The sequence below is a fragment of the Carcharodon carcharias genome, chromosome 34, assembly GCF_017639515.1.
Source record: "Carcharodon carcharias isolate sCarCar2 chromosome 34, sCarCar2.pri, whole genome shotgun sequence".
Classification (NCBI taxonomy): Eukaryota; Metazoa; Chordata; class Chondrichthyes; order Lamniformes; family Lamnidae; genus Carcharodon; species Carcharodon carcharias.
The window spans coordinates 26,775,937-26,796,898 of NC_054500.1; the positions used below are offsets into that span (position 1 = coordinate 26,775,937).

A 20,962-nucleotide genomic window follows, 5' to 3' on the forward strand; every position below is an offset into this window, starting at 1 on the left:
GAAAACACCAAGAAAGCATCTAACTCCTTCTGTGAACGTGGTGATGGTCATGTCCTTGGGCACTGATTTTGGCAGCAGTGAACCTTTCCATTCCAAGGTCCCAATATTGTGGTAGTTTAAGGCACCGCTGCAGATGCAAGGGGACATATCCCGAGGTTTCCTGCCCACTTGTTCCTTTGAAAGGTTTACCTCCGTGCAAGTGCTAGCCCTGCATTAATGATGGACTGTTGATGCTGTCCTGTGAGTGAAGTTGAGCTCACACTGTGCTTTCCAACATCCATTCTGTGCTGCTAAAGGTTGTTCTCTTGGTCTCCAGAGCAGTGTCATCAGAGTTCAAATTCTGCCCACTGCCAGTCAGATTTGTCTTAGTCCGTGCTCTCCTTGGGTAACTGTGGCTCTGGAATAGAGAATAGTCTCCATCAAACGAGTGTCTATGGCGAGCTCTCGAGATTTCGCAGGGCAGAACAGATACATTGCTTAGTTTAGTTTGTTTCTCCCTTCGAGGTAGAGTGCCCTGGCTTGGCCTAATCAAGCAAACCGACAAGCTGGAGTCAGTTGTGCTCCCTTCTGACTGTCCCTCTTCAGAAGACAACTGAGCTTCTTTCTGGGGGTCTATACTTGGCTTTGTCCTCCTGCATTGTGTGTGAGACAAAGTGTCTGCTGTCATCACAGCTGTAGTTTGAGGAAAATTGCCCTTTTCCCTAGACATGTTTAATAGCACAGTCACCGAGCCCTTGGAGGATTCATCAAAAATCTCTTGAATGGACTCACCTGAATCCTCAGCGAGCTTTGAAGTGGACCGCGTCATTCCTCCATTCTGACCCCCATTGGTCTGTGAGCACATATTGTTCACCACAGTCTTGTGTTCTCCAGTGTTGTTGTAGACTTTATACCTGATCATAAGGATGATGATAAAGACCAACACAGAGGCCACAATGATCCCACCAATGATGATGATCATGGTCCCACCAAGGAACTGGGTATGTACCGAATGACATTGGGTATATTCTTGCTCTGTAGTGAATTGGACACAACCCACCACTCTAGTACCAGTCATCGAAGTAATTCCATCATCATAGACAGCCAGAATACACAGGTCATAGTCCCTTCCTGGTGCCAGATCATTCACCAAGAAGGTTTTGCTTGCAGATGGAATCATCCTAAAAGATACAAGACTTTCAATTAGTAATAATATATCACTTACAAAATCACCTCTCCCATACTGTTGCAATAATTTTGAATTTAGTTGGGTTTTCTTGGGTTTTTCTTTCACCATTGAAAATTGTGGCATGAAACTGGATTGTAAATTGTTAGTTTAGCTGATGTCAATCAGGAATGGTGGAAGACAAATTACAACTGGTCAGAACACTCACTGGGCTAGGAGAGGGAAAAATCATTCAGGCCCCAACTGCTGGTCCCTACCCAATAATAAATGGATGGCAAGGGTCAATGTAAGGTCAGGAGAGATGCTGTGATGTTCCCTATGGCAAAGCAATTTGCTGCAATGGAATCTTACACCTATATTGGACATCATCAGGGGTCACTGAGACTGGACAGGGATCAATCCCTTCAGGAGGGAATTGGAGGGTGGAGAAAAATGTTGGTGTGACAAACATTTTGTGCAGCAATTCAGAAATAGCAAGGCCAAAGTTAGAAAGGGAGTCTTACTCATTCCTCATTTCCATAGGAAAGTTTCAATAAATTGCTGTTAGAATTATTGAATATTTGAACCATGGATGCTGATGATATCATCTGGGGAACTATTTGGGAGAGTTATGAACCCAAAGGTGAAATAGTACAGGCGATGGTAAAGTTACAAACATATTATAATATATATGTTGCATTCAAATATGGTAGTTGATAGTGAGTTTTAGTTTTTTTCTGTGTGGGAAATCCCTACAATTATTGACATATTCTTGAACCTTCTTACATTATTGACATAACCATTGGACATGCTGAAAATATTGACATACTTCTTTGATCCCTTATAAATAGTGGCACATTGTGGGACGCCCTGTAACAATTGTCACACTCCGGGGGAGCCCCAGTTGTAACATTATTAATGATTCAAATGACAACAGTGGCGCTGTTATAGAAAACAGGCTTCATTTGAATTCGGCAATTGAGGAACTGTGCTAGAAAGTCAACAGACACTCAAGGGACTAGAATGCAGAATTCTCGAGACACTCTGCTTATATTGCACAGGGTGCCTGCACCAGACAGATAGAAATCTGACCTAATATATTGCCCAGAAACCCTTTTCAAAACCTATGTTGAATGCACAGTCCATAGCTTTTGTATAATACAAGTACATGGTTCTAAAATCATTGTTCTGTGGAGTGTTGCCTCATCATCAGAGCTTTGAATGTGATGGGTGTAAATGTCTTTGGACCTCATTCAACATTTGAGATTGTGCCTGAATCTTTTTTCAAACATGCTGCCGTGTAGTTACCAGGAGTTTAATATGAAACAGTGAGTGTCAGCTGATTCAAGGCAGTAAAATCAATGCGGCAACTTCTTGATGGGTCTGTTTCATTATCCGAGTCCTATTGTTTTGGAATGAACTCATTGCAAAATATCTAAGGATAGAATATTTGATCAGGCTGCCCTTCATCTCTTCTTCTCCTTCCTTCCTTGTTTCAGATTGCTAGTATCCTCAGTGAATGCAGGACAGCAGCAGTTCCACTATATCTCATGGGAGGATAAAACAAACAGAGCATCTCAGGATCCATTCCTGATTGTGAAACTGGTTTTCTGATATCACTTTACTATATTCCCTCTTATCCAATCACTCCTCATGGCTACCCTGTTATACAATCATTTCAGTTAACAGAATTGCATGACTTACACATGTTAGCTGTTAACACTGTGGTCACATTGCAAACATGGGGGTGCTTGTGACACAGTGGTAGTGTCACTGGTCTGGTAATCCAGAGGCCCAGGCTAATGCTCTGGGGACATGGGTTCAAATCGCATCACAGCATCTGGTTCAATTAATAAATCTGGAATTGTAAAGCTAGTCTTAGTCATGGCATTCACAAAACCATTGTCACAAAAACCAATCTGCTTCACTGATGCCCTTTAGGGAAGGAAATCTGCTGTCCTTACCTGGTCTGGCCTACATGTGACTCCAGACCCACAGCAATGTGGTTGACTCTGAAATGGCCTAACAAGCTGTTCAGTTCAAGGGCAATTAGGGATGGGCAACAAATGCTGATCTTGTTCACATCCCATGAAAGAATAAATAAAACAAAAAGAAGCTTGGTTAGTTTTAAATTAATTAATTGGAAAATCATATCAATTGCCTGATTCTATGCAATAGGGTAAAACACTGTTGAGTTAAAAAACATCTTGTTCCTAGAGATAGTATTTGTTTTGGGGATGATTTATTTCCCTGAGTTACTCCTGCAGTCTTTTTCGACTTTTCCCATGTTATATGGGGTCACCACAGTTTGGTTTATCACCCTTCTCCATCCCCATTTGTAAGAATATGTTTTAAGATCTGTTTAAATTTGCTGCAGAAATGAGCTTACAATTCTCGGAACATGTTACCAGGCACTCCAGCAGCCAATCAGACAATGCCACTCAAGTGGCTCAGAGGGATTGAGCAAGAGAGCAGGTGCCAAACTATAAAATCAGGCTAAAAAACCCTCACAATACAGCACCATCAGGGGCAAGATCACCAATAGAAGTCCTGCTTGAAGTGGATTGGTGCAAATCAGATTGAATCCAATCAGCTCGCAGTCAACCTAGCCTGACTAAGGGTGGAACTGTATGTTTTAAGTCATTGTTTGCTGTTTTCAAGTTTAAGTTTTTAGCAATAAGACTGTTAGACTTGTGGTGAAATTGTGATTCCCAAACTCTTGGAATTTACATTTTACATCCTTCCTAATATTAACCCTCCCCATTTATCCAGGCTGAGGACTGGTACTATATCCAGTGGCTTGTCTGCATCCATAGTTCTTCTGTGGCCAAGTCCTGGAGTGGGACTTGAACCCAGAGCAGTTTACTCAGAGGTGGGGGTGCTACCATCTGAGGCACAAGACCTCTCGAGCTAGCCCTACAGTACTTTATAATATATTTGGGGCTTTGAAGAATGTGTAACCTAAAACTCACACCAAGACTGTAAACACCGAAGCTTCAAGCAACATAAGCAAGAATAAAGGGTGGAGAACGGCACAGACAATCAGCTGAAGAATGAATTCACACATTGCAGGGGAGCCAGTGCAGTGTGCATGTATAGGAGCTAATAAAAGCCTGACTATATTTAAATTATGAGGGCTTCAATAAGAGTCATTTTGTCTATAAATTACTTGCCTGCCAAGTTGTAGAGCTGCAGACAGAACATTGTTGTACAAAGTATTGTGGAACTTATGCCTCAGAGGGAGGTCACTCAGCCCATTTTTCCTATGCTATTGCTAGCTCTTCAATCAGAGCTCTCAACAGAGACAAAATAAAGGGGCTTTGCAAGAAAGCAAAGGGAAATGGTTTTAATATTGTCAGACCAGGGTAAGTCCATGGTCCACCAAATATTTTTACAATGCTTGCCATTTATTTTTTTTCCTAGTGAATGTCACTTTAAGGCAGTGACAGTGAGATGTATCGGTTTGCAAATGCAAGTGTGTTGTACGGTAGCAACACAGATAGAGAATGCCAAGAGCATCATTCAGTCCTGATGAGTCGACATAAAAAGATTTACCAGGATGATAACTGAATCTTCCGCTAGACAGAACCTGACATTTATGACTGGTTTGTGCTGATGAAGGTGAGAATTGTTAGCACTGGCAGATAGAACGTTTTCCATTGCAGACACACAGGACTGAATTTTAGTTCCAGGATCCCGATCCTGACACTGGGATGAATTCTGATTTGGGAGTCGGAAGATGGCCATGGTGGGACCCTGGGGGAGATTTTCGAGGAGACAACAAAGTAAGAGACCTCATTTAGGAGCCCCATCCATTAAGGATCCAGAGCTGGTGGGCAAATGGAGGCTGTCCACAGGCTCCTGCGACTTTGAGATGAAGAGCGGGGAGAGGAGGGAGTGTGGCTATCCATTGTAAGGAAAACCTAGACACTTTAATTGGCCAAATAATTTAGCCATCGTTGGCAGGTGGGGTAGCCATTACCCCTGAGAAGCTACTTCTCTGGAAATTAGTCACAGACTGGAACATGCTGGCAGTCCGGCATACTGGCTGGTAATGAAGAATTTCCAGCAACCCCACCTTGAAGCTTGCCTCTTAATCAGGAAGAAAATTCAACCCTCAGCACAGGTTACATACAGAGTAAAACTCTCTCCACACTGTTCCCATCAAACACTCCCAGAGCAGGTACAGCATGGGGTTAGATACAGAGTAAAGCTCCCTCTACACTGTCCCCATCAAATACTCCCAGGACAGGGACAGCACGGGGTTAGATACAGAGTAAAGCTCCCTCTACACTGTCCCCATCAAACACTCCCAGGACAGGTACAGCACGGGGTTAGATACAGAGTAAAACTCCCTCTACATTGTCTCCATCAAACACTCCCAGGACAGATATTGCATGGTGTAGATACAGAGTAAATCTCCCTCTACACTGTCCCCATCAAACACTCCCAGGACAGGTACAACACGGGGTTAGATACAGAGTAAAGCTCCCTCTACACTGTCCCCATCAAACACTCCCATGACAGATACAGCACGGGGTTAGATACAGAGTAAAGCTCTCTCTACACTGTCCTCATCAAACACTCCCAGGACAGGTACAGCACGGGGTTAGATACAGAGTAAATCTCCCTCTACACTGTCCCCATCAAATACTCCCAGGACAGGTACAGCATGGGGTTAGATACAGAGTAAAGCTTCCTCTACACTGTTCCCATCAAACACTCCCAGGGCAGGTACAGCATGGGGTTAGATACAGAGTAAAGCTCCCTCTACACTGTCCCCATCAAACACTCCCAGGACAGGTACAGCACAGGGTTAGATACAGAGTAAAGCTCCCTCTACACTGTTCCCATCAAACACTCCCAGGACAGGTACAGCACAGGGTTAGATACAGAGTAAAGCTCCCTCTACACTGTCCCCATCAAACACTCCCAGGACAGGTACAGCACGGGGTTAGATACAGAGTAAATCTCCCTCTACACTGTCCCCATCAAACACTCCCAGGACAGGTACAACACGGGGTTAGATACAGAGTAAATCTCCCTCTACACCATCCCCATCAAACACTCCCAGGACAGGTACAGCACGGGGTTAGATACAGAGTAAATCTCCCTCTACACCATCCCCATCAAACACTCCCAGGACAGGTACAGAACGGGGTTAGATACAGAGTAAAGCTCCCTCTACACTGTTCCCATCAAACACTCCCAGGACAGGTACAGCACGGGGTTAGATACAGAGTAAATCTCCCTCTACACTGTCCCCATCAAACACTCCCAGGACAGGTACAGCACGGGGCTAGATACAGAGTAAAGATACCTCTACACCGTCCCCATCAAACACTCCCAGGACAGGTACAGCACGGGGTTAGATACAGAGCAAAGCTCCCTCTGCACTGTCCCCATCAAACACTCCCAGGACAGGTACAGCACGGGGTTAGATACAGAGCAAAGCTCCCTCTGCACTGTCCCCATCAAATACTCCCAGGACAGGTACAGCACGGGGTTAGATACAGAGTAAAACTCCCTCTACATTGTCTCCATCAAACACTCCCAGGACAGATATTGCATGGTGTAGATACAGAGTAAATCTCCCTCTACACTGTCCCCATCAAACACTCCCAGGACAGGTACAACACGGGGTTAGATACAGAGTAAAGCTCCCTCTACACTGTCCTCATCAAACACTCCCAGGACAGGTACAGCACGGGGTTAGATACAGAGTAAATCTCCCTCTACACTGTCCCCATCAAATACTCCCAGGACAGGTACAGCATGGGGTTAGATACAGAGTAAAGCTCCCTCTACACTGTACCCATCAAACACTCCCAGGACAGGGACAGCACGGGGTTAGATACAGAGTAAAGCTCCCTCTAAACTGTCTCCATCAAACACTCACAGGACAGATATTGCATGGTGTAGATACAGAACTCCAACTATGTTGAATTTGGGCCATTTTCTATTGCGGGCCTAGACACCTTGAGAACTGGTTTGGGAGCTACGTCAGCTAACTTCGAGTAGGATAGCGATTAAATTTTGAAAGGAGAGGTGAGGCCAGGCTAGCAGCAATAATGTCGTGAATTCTGCTTCACTACACACCTGATAAATGTACCTTTCAATTTTATATCAAGAGCAAAATTGAAAATACCAAATCATTATTTATCTTTCGATTGGAATGACTTTTTTTCTGTTTGAATTTGCTTTCCTTTCCTTCTGGTGGCTCTCTCCAGTAGTTTGGGTTAATGAGCAGTGACAACCGTCCTGCACCTCACCTAAGCTTTGTGTTTGAGTCTAGATGCCACGTGTTGGCGGGCTTGTCATTGAGTGGATACTTCAGATTAGAGCCTAGCTCTGTCCTCACCCATCATCTACATACAGGACCTGCTAACAAGGGGCCACTAGCTGACCAGTGGCCAGAAGCAGGAACCTTGACTGATTTCTCTTTTCCCTAACTAAAGATGGTTTGGTCAAAAGAGATGTTAATGAAGATGTGGCAGTGTGGAGAGTGAGTATAGATTCAGTGGGAAGCATACTTGCCTCTAAGTCAGAAGGTTGTGGGTTCAGCTCTCACTTGAAAGAGATTTGAGCACAACAATCCAGGCAGACACTTCAGTGCAATACTGAGGGAGTGCTGCACTGCTGGAGGTTCCATCTTTGAGATTTTAAAGTCAAATCCTGTCTGTGCCCTCAGGTAGACATAAAACATCATGTGGCACTATTTCAGAGAAGAGCAGGGGAGTTCTTCCTGGTGTCCTGGGCAATATTTATCCCTCAATCAACATCACCAAAAGGGATTATCCCACTGCTGTTTGTGGGATCTTGCCATGTGCAAATTGGCTGCTCTGTTTCCTACATTACACCAGTGATTACACTTTGAAAATTGGCTGTGAAGAACTTTGACTGAGGTTTTAAAAGACTCTTGGAAATGCAAGTCTATTTTTTATGGAGAGACAGTGTGGTTGAATTGCAGCTTTGAGAGTTAAATGTAGATGAGTAAACAGTTTCTATAGGCTAGCATGTAGCTGGGATGATCTGTAGGTTATATAATATAAGTAGGCTCGCTTACATAAGAACACAAGAAAGAGAAATAGGAGGAGGCCATTCAGTCCCTCAAGCCTGCTATGTCATTTAATGACTGATCCTTGACCTCAACTCTACTTTTCCATCTAATTCCCACATTACAGATGGAGGCTGAATAAATAACACATCTAACAGCAGACGTCCTTAAAGATAAATTCTCAGACAGTTACATATATATTTTATAGGAAATAGGATGAGCACAAGACTCCTACAAATACCACAGACAGAGTGACAGCTAAATAGTTTATACAGATAGGGGAATATTCTATGCAGACTCCATGGATACATTGATAAATTTCCTTACAGATTCTACTAGTGAGATGGATATGTGTACTATAAGTGCATTGTCTCAATAGGTATGGTATATAAATACTATAGCTGACTGGAATCTTTCTGTTGTTTCAGGACATAGTCAAACTGGTTGAGGGTCGTTGTGAGAACTCATTGGGAGAAAACTCCCTGCTCCTCATTGAAAAGATGCCAGTGTGGACCTTTTCCTCCCACTCAAACATAAAGATGTTGCCTCGGTTTAACATTTCATCCTGAAGGAATATTCAATCAGGCAGCCCTCCCCTGGGTGAGTGTAAACACAACCCAATGACACTTTTCCAACAAGAGCAGGGCTATTTCATCATGCCCCAGTTGGCAGTCTTTCCTCAACCAACAGCAGCAAAAATGAACTGACCATCCAACTTTTTCTTTGTGGGACCTCGCTATGAGCAAATTGGCTGCCAAACTTACTGCATGACAACTGTGGCCCAATTTAAAAGTACTTAATTGATTAAGATATTTTGAGATGCCCAGAGGATGTGAAAGGTGCAATATAAAAGCCCTTTCTCCGATCATCAATCACTCGCAGCCTTAGATATAAAGAAATGTGGCCAGGTGTTATAATGGGATATTCATTTCATTATGTGGAGGCAGTGGAGCACATTGTCAGCACCAAGAAAAGCAAAATCATTTAATTTAATAAGTTTCTTTTGCTTTATTTATGATTTAGATGTTTATTTAAAAAGACGGCACTTTTGTTAGATTAATTTTCACTTTGATTGATGACACTGGGGCAGCCCTAGTGCCATCCTGAATGATCCAATCAGAGGGTAGAGGGACAATCCATAAATCACGGCTATTTCATTATTTGGATTTCCCAAGAGCAAATTGGATTTTGGATTTGTGTTTTGACATTGATCATTCTCAGTGTAATCATATTGGGCAAACTATGAATCAATGCCATGAACTTTCAGACTGGAAAGTAGCTGATTAGTTGTTGCTCAGTTGTCCATCGACAAGTGCAATGCCCAATCTATGATAATGGATGGTGTGAGAGGGGCATTGCAAAGATCTGTGTGTTTCTATGCTGCCTGTAGACTGTTAACTCCATTAACATTAGTGTTGAGTGTTTCCAACACAATTTCAATGTTGACAAAGCTTCCTCTACTCTGCCACCAATAATGAATTTTGAACCCCAACTTTAAAACATTTGGCTAATACATGACATTTCTCACACACGTTCCTGTCTTTAAGACTGCTTTAACTGAGGAAACAATCTCATGGCAATTAGTATTATATTATTGCAGCTAGTTCTTTACCTAACACATTATGACTAGATAAAGGACTATTTTCAAAACAAAAACAGAATTACCTGGAAAAACTCAGCAGGTCTGGCAGCATCATTTGATGCTGCCAGACCTGCTGAGTTTTTCCAGGTAATTCTGTTTCTGTTTTGGATTTCCAGCATCCGCAGTTTTTTTGTTTTTATTAAAGGACTATTTTGACTTTATCACTAAAGTGCAACGGGCCTGAGATTTTTGGATGCCGGGATCTTGCTTCCAGCCCTCCAAAGAACTGACTCTGAGTACCCCGCAGCCATTTCACACTCGAATGAGCGTCACTTCGCTGCTGGCAGGTCTTTTGCCCCTCGCTGGGGAGGAAGCTCCGCCTTAGAAACTGCCGGCCCTCCCTGCAGTGACAGCACTGCAGTGGAAAGAAGAAGAAACGCAGGAGGATGTCAGAGCCTAGGTCCGAGCACCAGAGGTAACCTCAAAGGCGGGGAGCGTAGGGAAGGTCTGGGAGCGGGGAGCATGAAGGGAGTGATCAGGGCCTCGGGGGAGAGGCCTGGGGGGGGGAAGGTCCAGAGGCCACTGGACTTTACGGGGTGGATGGCCCCAGTCAGAAGGGGGCTTCTGATGGAAATGCCTTCCTTCCCACCCAGGATCTAGCGCTGTTCTTTTTTGGGCTTCCCGCACGGATGTTCAATCCCCCCGCCAGCCTGAAAATTGAGGCAGGATGGGAAATGGCCCTTAACGAGCCAATAATTGACCACTTAAGGGCCTCAATTCGGGTAAGGGCAGGTCTCCTGTCCGAGGCCTTACCCGCCCTAGTGTAAAATCGCTGTGTGGTCGGGACGGGTGAGAACCCGGAGGGGACCCCGTCCAATCGATTTCAAGCTCCCCCCTCTCCGCTTGAAAACCCACCCGGTGGGGAGCGTGAAATTCTAACCATGGAACCATTCATGGGAGCATTTAGGAAATCGCTCAACTTCCTGGATGGACATTCTGCCCCAACATACTTGAATTTTCAAAGATTCTACAAACTGTATCGCAATTTGCTGCAAACATCCATATTTCTGCCTATACAACCAGAAGTGGTTATTTGCTGATGTTATGACAGAAATTCTGAGTTTCCAAATGATTTGAAGGTGTAACATGTGAGGCTCTGCAAGCATTTTCAAAATAAATGTTCTTATTTTATTGCTGACCAATTGCTTCACTTGCAGTGATTATACCATCTTCACTTTAACTTGTCTATACTGAGAATTCATAAACTCCTGCAGACAGAAAATGTATTTATTTTTCTCAGCACAGACTGTAAGTCATGTTGTTGCTGAGGCTATAACAATATTCCTGTCTTCGCAAATAATTTGAGAATAAACCGGCAAATAATTTTAAGATTATTTTCAAGTTAAGGCTTCACACAAAAAACATTTTTTAGTTCACTTTATTTAAAACTTTAAACAAACTGTCTCGTAAACTGAAGTAACTGTGTATGGATCTGGGCATTGCACTTTTGAAACAATATATTGGTCATGGGAGTAGATTTTGAAACATTTCTTTGGGAACAATTATTAACAGCATGGGAACAGGGGCAATGTATTAGGCCCCTCAAGCTCATTCCTTCATTCCTTGAGGTCATTGCTGACTTGTGTCCTAACTCCATCCACTTGGCTTGATTTCATTATCCCTCAGTACCCTTGGCAAGGAAAAGATTTATCAATCACATATTTTAAATTATCAACTGAGTTAGCATCTAGCTTTTCATGGAAGGGAGTTCCACACACCCAACACCCTTTGCCTCTCTCCTGAGTGGTCAGACTCTGACTTTAAGGTTATATCCCCTTGTGCTGGATGCCACCTAAACTCACCCACCACTCCCCCACACCACCCCCAACCCGTCCCACACACCCACTGCTGGAAATAGTTTCTCTCCATCTATTTTGTCAATTCCATTCAACATCCTAAAACCTCAATCAAATCATTCCATAATCTTCTACATTCCATGGAATACAAGCCTAGTTTACATAATCTCTCCTCAAAATCTAACTCTTTAGAGCTCTGGTGACATTTGGTGGACCCCTGCACTGCTTACTTGGCCTTTATATCCTTTCTAAAGTGCCATGCCTAGAACTGTACACAGTTACTCCAGTTTAGGTGACAATTTGATTATTCATCTGTGCTCCCAAACCCAGAAATCTACAATGTCATACTGCTAGTAAATCCCAAATGCCTGAACCACATTCCGTGCTGCTGAATGTTGCCCAGGATAATGCCATGGGGACATGGGTTCAAATCCCACCAAGGGAGCTGGTGGAATTTAAATTCAATCAATAAATCTGGAATATAAAGCTAGTCATCAGTGATGTTAACCATGAAAACTGTCACTGATTGCTGTAAAAACGCATCTGGTTCACTTAATGTCCTTTAGGTGAGGAAATCTGCCATCCTTACCTGGTCTGTCCTACACGTGACTCCAGATCCACAACAATGCGTTTGACTCTTAAATGCCCTCTGAAATGGTCTAGCAAGTCACCCAGGTCATGGGCAATTAGTGATTGGCAACAAATGCCAGTGATGCCCATATAACATCAAAGAATAAAGAGAAAAAAATCCTAGAATCTCTCTTCACATTTTTTGCTGGTAAATACCAAGATTTACTAATCTAATGTACTGCATCAATTCAGCATGAATGACATCATGGGAAATCCACTAATATCCTACAATAATGCTCCTAAATTTCTGTTATGTAACACATTCTTGGTGTGTGCCATTCCAGCCTGTGATTCCCCTTTTTGTGTTATATAAATTCAGTCTGATTATTATACCATAGCACATTCTGTAGTAAAGAATACAATGGCTGTGACTGGTGACTGTAGTATAAGTGGGCTTGCTTCTGGGTTCAGTAAACTTAGCCCTTCTATGAACCTGTACAATTAGTCTGAGGGCAGCTTCTAATGAGGCACATCAGCAACAGGAATTAGAAAAATATGGATTTCCCCACTTATCGCGTTTGGAATTCAGAGCCACACTCGAATTCCTGGAGGGGGTCAGAGAAACAGGGAACAAATGAGCCAGTAAAACTGATGAAAGGGGCAATTGATTTTCCAGACATTAGATCCTAGAAATGGGCACCATGGGAAGCCTGGCATGAACCTGCAGCACATCAGCTTGCAGGGAAAAGAAATGATAACAATCACAGAATGGCAGCAAGGTGGCTAGTTCTGGCTGTGATTACACTGTGGGATTAACTGTCTGCTCTTTTCATTAAGCCACTCCAGTCACAGGCCCCAATGTGTGGATAATCTGTACAGTGCGCAAAGTAAGAATGAACATTGCTGCAACATCTTGGAGAAAAGGCTCGAGAGGGGAACGGGGTGCACACTCAAGAATAGGCAATTCTCTTGCTCCTGACCCTTTCCAGTTAAAGAATTACACAGGAGTTTGCAGCTTTTCCAACAGCTTGTCTAAGACAACCATTCTTCATGGGTTAGCCTAAACAGGGAGGATTGGCAGGCTATCAGGACCTCACCCAAGCTGATCTGGTCTTCATCCTCAGGTGACACGTGTGTCCTTCCCAGCAAGTGTTTCTGCAGATCAGTTTATTTAATAAAAGTCTGTGGGGCCGGGATGATGCTGCAAACTATTTATAGCAAACACTCCCAACATGGCCCATTCCTGTGGGTCCCCTACTTCAACAAAAGACGTATGTTAGTTAGGCTGATGCCTTTTATTAAAGCTGCAACCAGGGGAATTTCAGTTCAGCATGTCAACACATTGGGTGAAATGTTGGACAACACTTTCAGTCACTTTATCAACTTCTGTTTGAATCAATTGGTGCCCATGGCTTAAAACAAGAATTATAGACATTGCAGCACAAACACAGGCCATTCAGCCCATCTACTCTGTGCTGGTGTTTATGTTCTACATGAGCCTCCTCCCATTCTTCCTCATCTCACCCTATCAGCATAACCCTCTATTCGTTTCTCCCTCATGTATTTATCCAGCTTCCCCTTAAATGCATCAATGCCTTTCACCTCAACTACTCCCGGTGGGAGCGAGTTCCACAATCTCCCTCCTCTCTGGGTAAAGAGGTTTCTTCTGAATTCCTGATTGGATTTATAGTGACTGTCTTATATTAATGGCTTCCAGTTCTGTTCTGCTTCACAAGTGGAAACATTGGCCCAGAACTTCCGATCTCCAGGGGTTCATACCTGGGAGGTACCTTAGAAGTTTAAACTTTCAGTGGGTAATTACCCTGCACTGGGAACCATCCAATACTCTGATTTAAATCGGAGATTTTGGATGGTTCCAATTCTCTAAGCAGAATAGTTACCCAGGAAAGGTTAGAAGAATTAAAATTGCTTTTAACTCCTGGATTATTCTTGTACTGACTTTCTCAGACCCACTCACTAGGCCCCCCACCACCACCGACTACATCCCCCACACATCTCAACTACCCCCTACTACCCACCGCTCCCCGACAAACCCCCCACCAAGCTCACCCACCCCAACTATATCCCACCCTCCATTAATTGAATTTAAATTCCACCAGCTCCCTTGGTGGGGTTTGAACCCATGTTCCCAGGGCAGGTTTGGGAGCAGAGATAAATAATCAAATTGTCACCTAAGCTGGAGTAACTGTGTACAGTTCTAGGCTTGGCACTTTAGAAAGGATATAAAGCCCCTCCACCCCTGAATACCCTCCTGACCCCCTGACTACCCCCAACTTCTGACCCCGACCCTCGACTACCCCCACTCCCTTCCCATCCCCCCCACCAACTGACCATCCAATTCCTTGATCCATCATAACCTCCCCTGACCCATCCTACCCCCTAAACACCCCTCAACCCATTCTAAACCCCCTCCTCGCCCCATCCTGCTGACTTATCTTGCACACTTACCTTCTCCCTGGATTCTCAAAATGGCTGGGACATTTAAACCTACCTGCTTTACAGCACAGAGCACTATAAAAAAAGGTACATGGCTTCACTCCCCCCCCATGGTGCTGCTCTGCACAGAAGATTCCCAGGAGACGGAACGCCACACGTTTCTTAGCAGGCCAGACTCGGAAGGCCGGATGAGAAATGTACAACTCCCAACTAAGGAAAGTAATAGGGGCAATTCAACTGTGATTACCACTCCTCAGAAGTTCTGACCCACCTTCTCTGTGTCTACCCTATCAAACGTCTTCATGATTTTAAAGACCTCTATGAGGTCACCTTCTGTTCTAAAGTAAAGACCCCGTTCACGTCTTCAGAATGCTCTAATTAGCTTCTAATTAAATATTTTGTAGGCAAACACATCAGCCAACCTGCATACAGCTGTGTCCCATAAACAGCAGTGCAATAGAGGACGAGCTGATTTGTTTTAGTGTTATTGGCTGAGGCTTTATAATTGGCCAGGACACTGGAAAGAACTCACCTACTCTTCAAAAAGTAGAATGAGATCTTTTATATCCACTTGAGAAGACAGGTGGGACCTCGCTTTAACATCTCATCCGAAAGAGGACATCTATGACAGTGCAGCATTCCCTCACTGGGAGTGACCCTTTCGATTTTATGCTGTTGTGGAATTTGAACCCACGACACTCTGAGTCAGAGATGAGAGTGCTGCCATTATAATAATAGATCTCTTTTTTTTCACATTTGAACGTTACCAATTACACAGCTCAGCTTTTGCACTAATTCCCTCTGTATTTACATTTCCTCTATAAGAATAAAAATATGACAATATTATTTGAAGTTACTAATCCATCTCCGGGTTCAGAAGACAGCGTATCTGAGGTGCATTACATTCTTAAAAATAGTGGAAGGGTTCAAAAGTTTAATATATCAATAACAGAAACAGCGTAGGACTGGGACGCAGAATGGAATCTAATAAGGAGGGCTACACAGTTTAGAAATTTAGAATGGAAATTAATGTGAAATTAATATGGGAATATATAAGTAAAGGAATCATCATCATCTTGCTGTGGATCTTCCCCCTTGAGAATTGCCTATTAGGATGGTGAGGCATTTCTTGTACGTGACCTTCCTCAGAATATAGCCTGTAGCATGTGGTCCGATCTTAGATATGGGTGAGCAGGGTTACAGATCTCTCAGGAGTGCAGTTGGTAAACCCCCTTCATCCCCAGATCCTATAATTCTATTTCAAGATGACTTGGGAATTCTGCCAGTGGTCTGGGTCAACATTTCTCCCTGAACCAATACTAGCAAAACCAGGTTAACATGTTATTGTTCTTACTTCTGTTCGTACAGCGTCAGGTTAGATTTTTGCTCAAGTCTCTGGAGTGAATCTTGAACACTGAACCTGCTGTTGAGAGTTGAGAGTGCTACAGCTGTAAAAGAAAAATAGATTCTTCCCAAAGATAGTGTTTAAATTTCTGTTTCTTTTAATTTTTTTAAAAAGATTTTTCCAACCTGCTGGGTGCTTGTGCACTGAGACATGCTCGCTGTTTCTCAGAAATGAAATGAGAGCTTTAAGGTGAGGGTTTACCTGTAAACAAGAGTGTCATCGGTGGAGCTGTTATACTGAATTTGGTACATGCGGATCCCAGGAATGGGGCGCTGAGAAGGCCAACGGATGAGGGCTGATGTTGTGCTCAGCTCTGTTGCCACAACCTTCTTATCCTGTAAACTCTTGGTGTCGCTGTTGTTGGAAGGGGATCCAGATTTGGTGGATGTGGTGATGTCTGAGGAACCCGGGGCAGGTTCCTTCACGTGGTTTGTAAAGTTGACGAGATGAGGGAGTGGGATGATCCCAATGGTGATGTTGGTATCTGATACGCCAGCTGCATTGGAAGCGATGCAAGAGAACATGCCGTTGTCTTTGAGTGTCGTGATCAAAATGTCCAAGGTTCCATTGTCATATATTGTTGTTCTGGATGTGTTGGAAACCAGCTTCCCCTCTGGTGAGCTCCAGAGAATAGAGGGATCTGGATCCCCCACTGCTTTACATTTCAAGGTCACGCCTTGCCCTTCCATGACAAATGCCTTGGTTGAGTGAAGCCGTGTTATGAGAGGAGGTTCACAGATAAACTCCTCTTCCGAGATCAGCCAAAAGTATTTCCCCATCAAGTGAGGCGGTGATGCACAAGTCTCCAGGTCATCTTTCCTTGTCAGGCGTCGGAGCCACAGCAGCTCACAGTTGCAGTGCAGTGGGTTTCCACCAAAGCTAAGCATCAATGAGGTGGTTTGAGTGCCTTTGGCATTAATCAGTGGTTGAGTCCTTAAGAAAAGGGGATCAGGAGGAAGCTTTTGCAGTCTGTTGGATGTCATGTCTAATCGGGCCAATTTGTGAAGAACAGAGAATGTTCCTTCTTCAATGTAATCAATTAGATTATGATCCAAGGTAAGGGTGTTCAAGTTTACCATTTTGGCAATAGCCTCCCAAGGAAATTGCTCCAAGTTATTGTAGGACATGTCCAGATCTTCCAGGCATGTGATGAAGTCATTGAAGGATCCTTCAGAAATGTGGTTGAGCTGATTGTTGTTCAGGATTAAGTGGCGCAGGTTCACCAGACCTTTCAGGTGGTCGTTTACAAGTTTAGTCAGCCTGTTACTGTCCAGGTGAAGAGCACGAAGTCCACGTAGGTCACCAAAGGTAAGAGGCATGATCTGGCTGATTGTATTCCTTGACAACGTGAGGTGGACAAGGCTCGTCATGTTGGCAAAGTCTTTCTTCCTGACCGTGGTAATGAAGTTGTCGGTTAGACGCAGCTCCACAGTCTTCCTGTCAATAAATGGAGGCACGAAGAGAAGCCCAGTTTTGGCACAGAGGATCGCGAGGGAAGGGGACAGATTTTGGCAGATGCAGCGCTTTGGGCAAATCTGAGCCTTGACAGCCATGCTGAGCAGGAGCAGAGAGAAGAGGAGCCTCTCCATCGTCAGTCAGACTAGCAGTTCTGGAGGAGGAAAAACAAGAGCATTACAAATCTTTGAAGGAATTGAATTGTTTTTACAGAGAATTGTAAGACTGTCCAACTCCAGGTTATATTACTGATTGCGCATCTAGATGTCTCATCGGGTTTGACAGTCTGACTCACACTTGTTTTGTTTGAGGATGTATCAAACACTCGGATCACGAACATGTTGTTTCTCCACATTAAGCAATCCTTCCTCTAAAACCTTCATCAATTCTTTGTGCATTTTCTGCCTTGGACACGAAAAATAGAACAGATTCAGTTGTTCTCATGATATTTCTACTAAATAGGGTTAAGAAAAACAAACTCTCAATGATTCAAGCTCCAACTTTATTTTCCACTTTCTTCATCTTCCCTAAAGATCTTGGCTCTTTGCTCAGGCACTGTTCTATCAACAATGGCCACTCAAGGGACAAACCACAGTCAGAGTCAGCTTTACAACTGAGGGAAGTTACAAACAAGTCCCATCCTGTCCTCCCATATGCACACATGCAGTTTCCTGTAGGAGCCACTATTTTGATCAGGAGGAGGAAGCCCAATTATTTTTCCCTCCTTCCCCAGCGAGGCACCCTGTGTGGTATCGGACTGGGCTGGTGATGGCAGCAGTGGGCAAGTTGGATGCCAACATTCCCTTTCTGGGTTGCCATGTGAGAAGGCCACACAGCCTTAGGAGAAATGGGGGGAATGAAGATGAAGCAAATGTATATCTCACCCTGACAGCAAGATTAGGAAGTTTATTTTACATGCTGCTAAGAACAAGTGAATCACAGTCAACGGCCTTGTAAGATGCTGCTATTTTTCACACCTTACTATTCCTGTCAAAGGGAAGCGTTAACCTTGGTAAAGAGACATGTGGGGGTAAGAGCAGAAACAGACCTTTCAGCTCATTAATGCTGCTTCACTTTCTCACCTTCAAATTTAAGTGTCTGATTTTAAACAGGAGACTTGAGCAAGTTTTATTTTCTCAATAACATCTCATACTTGTGCGACAGTTAATATGGGAAACATATCAAATTTATATTCATGAGTCTATTCGTCTTTGGTATTAACTTCAGATTATATGCTTCCATCAGACACAGTGCCATCCCTACTTTACTGAAGCCCTTTACTGTCCCCATATCCCTGCCCCTTGATTTCCGCATTTCCACCACCCCCCCACCGCTGCCCACCAACACCCCTCTGGTCTTCCTCCCCTGAAGGTGCTGACTGCTTGGATGGACACCAGGACACCTCAGATCAACACTCCCCATATCTGGGCCCCGACAAGTGAGCATTGCCACATCTGACTGGTGACACCCAGCATGACCTCACCACAGCCTCTCTCAATCCTTCCACTGCCTCTCTTTTGTCTCGCTGCTTGTAAACATCTGGTACTGGATGAGTAGAAATTTCCTCCAACTAAATATTGGGAGGATCAAAGTCACTCCCTTCAGTCCCTGCCTAAGATTTTGTTCAATAGCCCCACTGACTCCATCCCTCTCCCTGGCCCCCGTCTGAGGCTGAACTAGACTGTTTGCAACCATTTTGCTCCTTTTGATCCCAAAACGTGCTCCAAACTACATATTTGTGCCATCACTAAAACTATTTCCACCTCTGTAATATTGTCTGATTCCACCCTTGCCTCAGCTGATCTGCTGCTGAACCCCTCACCTATGCCTTTGTTACCTTGCGACTTGACTGTTCCTGCTCCTGGCCGGCCTCACATTCTGCCCTCCATAAACCTGAGGTCAGCAAAAGCTCTGCTGCTCATGTCCAGCTCAGGCCAGGTCCCAATCCCCTATCTCTCCTGTGCTCACTGACCTACATTGGCTCCTGGTCCAGCAATGCCTTGATTTTAAAATTCTTACCCTTGTTTTTATGTTCCTCCACAGCCTCACCTGCTATTTCTGCAAACTCCGGCAGCCCCACGATCTTCCAAGATATCTGTGCTCATGTAATTCTGACTCTTGAGCATCCTTGATTTTAATTGCTCCACCAATGGCCTTCAGCTGCCTGGGCCCTAAGCTCTGAATTCCCTTACTGCTCCTCCCAAACTCCCCTCCTCTCTACTCCTTTAAGACACCCCTTAAAACCTACCTCTTTGATCAAGCCTTTGGTCATTTGCCCTAATATCTCCTTATGTGGCTCAGTGTCATACTTTGTTTTATCATACCCCTGTGAAATGCCTTGGAATGTCTTGTTATGTTAAAGGTGCTATATAAAAGCAAGTTATTAGTATTGATATCAATTAAGCCATTGAACTTGGGCAAGCTATTTCCACTTTGGAAGCGTGACAGATGGGGCTTCACCGGCATTAGACGCATGCACACTCCCAGTTTCAGACAGCCTCACTGGATAACAGTTGCAAACAAGATCCCAGGTTGATTATTCTCCAGATCCACTAACACACTAAAACCTATTGCAGCGCCCAAACTGCTGTACTAACTGAGCACCGACCATCTTCCTGATGGTGTACACCCCAGCTAATCACCACCTTAATCACCTGAGTATCCTTGGATAGTGGCTGTTAACTGTAACTATGTCCAGCTCAGTCTCAGTATAGCCTGACGTTATGTTTGATTTAAATGAGTAAAACTCCTTTGTTAAATGTGGAGTGATAACATTAATTCTCAGAAGATTATCACTGCTGTAAACACTGATCATTAATTATTCATCTGACAGATGTACCTAATCATTGAAGTATTAAACATTATGCTCTTTAAACGGTGCTGGTATGGTGTGTAAAGAAATTGCATGCTCGCTGATAATTGAGGTCCTGTGGAAACTCTATCACATGCGCTCCTCTTCTATAGATGGTGTATAAAAAAAACAAAAGGGCCGGATGTTTGGGCTGTTGGGTGGTTGTGGTGGGCAGGCCCAGGAGCAGCCAGGAAACGGGACGCCCACGATCGCCACCCAGACTGCGATTTCACGCCGCCTGGACAATTAACAGCCCAGCCAGCGTGAAAGGCGCGCCCAAAAGCTCAGCGCTGCCAGGGTGGGGGCGGTAAGCGGGCAAGCGCTGAGCTCAGCATGGGCACAGGGGAGCACGCAATGAAGGTGGAGAGCTGCCTCAGGGAGCTGAAACGTTTTACAATCAAAAATAAAGGTTATGAAATCCTGAGAAATCACTCACCTGAGCACATAGGGAATAAAATAAGTGCCAAAGCGTTTTTAAAAAATGAATCTTGGAAACCTCACCCGCCTGTGGCTGAAGTTTCCTCAAAAGTCCAAAGGCCGCCTGGCCGATTCGCCCACCCACCAAATGTAAGGTTGGACAGGCAG

General features: G+C 44.1%; 1 protein-coding gene across 1 annotated transcript; it reads right to left on the reverse strand.

The window, feature by feature from the left end:
- Nucleotides 1-256: 256 nt before the first annotated feature.
- LOC121272675 (leucine-rich repeat and fibronectin type III domain-containing protein 1-like) lies at nucleotides 257-17,669 on the reverse strand. Its single transcript, XM_041179394.1, has 2 exons — nucleotides 16,273-17,669; nucleotides 257-1,160 (listed from the first exon to the last, which is right to left on the reverse strand). Exons 1-2 carry the CDS (start codon nucleotides 17,658-17,660, stop codon nucleotides 257-259), a joined length of 2,292 nt encoding a protein of 763 aa, XP_041035328.1. The 5' UTR covers nucleotides 17,661-17,669.
- Nucleotides 17,670-20,962: the final 3,293 nt, after the last annotated feature.

Coding starts and splice junctions, on each gene's coding strand:
- LOC121272675 (XM_041179394.1), bottom strand. CDS start 17,660: ATGGAGAGGCTCCTCTTCTCTCTGCTCCTGCTCAGCATGGCTGTCAAG. Junction 1,161..16,272: donor GATGACACTCTTGTTTACAG/GTAAACCCTCAC, acceptor TGTATCTTTTAG/GATGATTCCATCTGCAAGCA.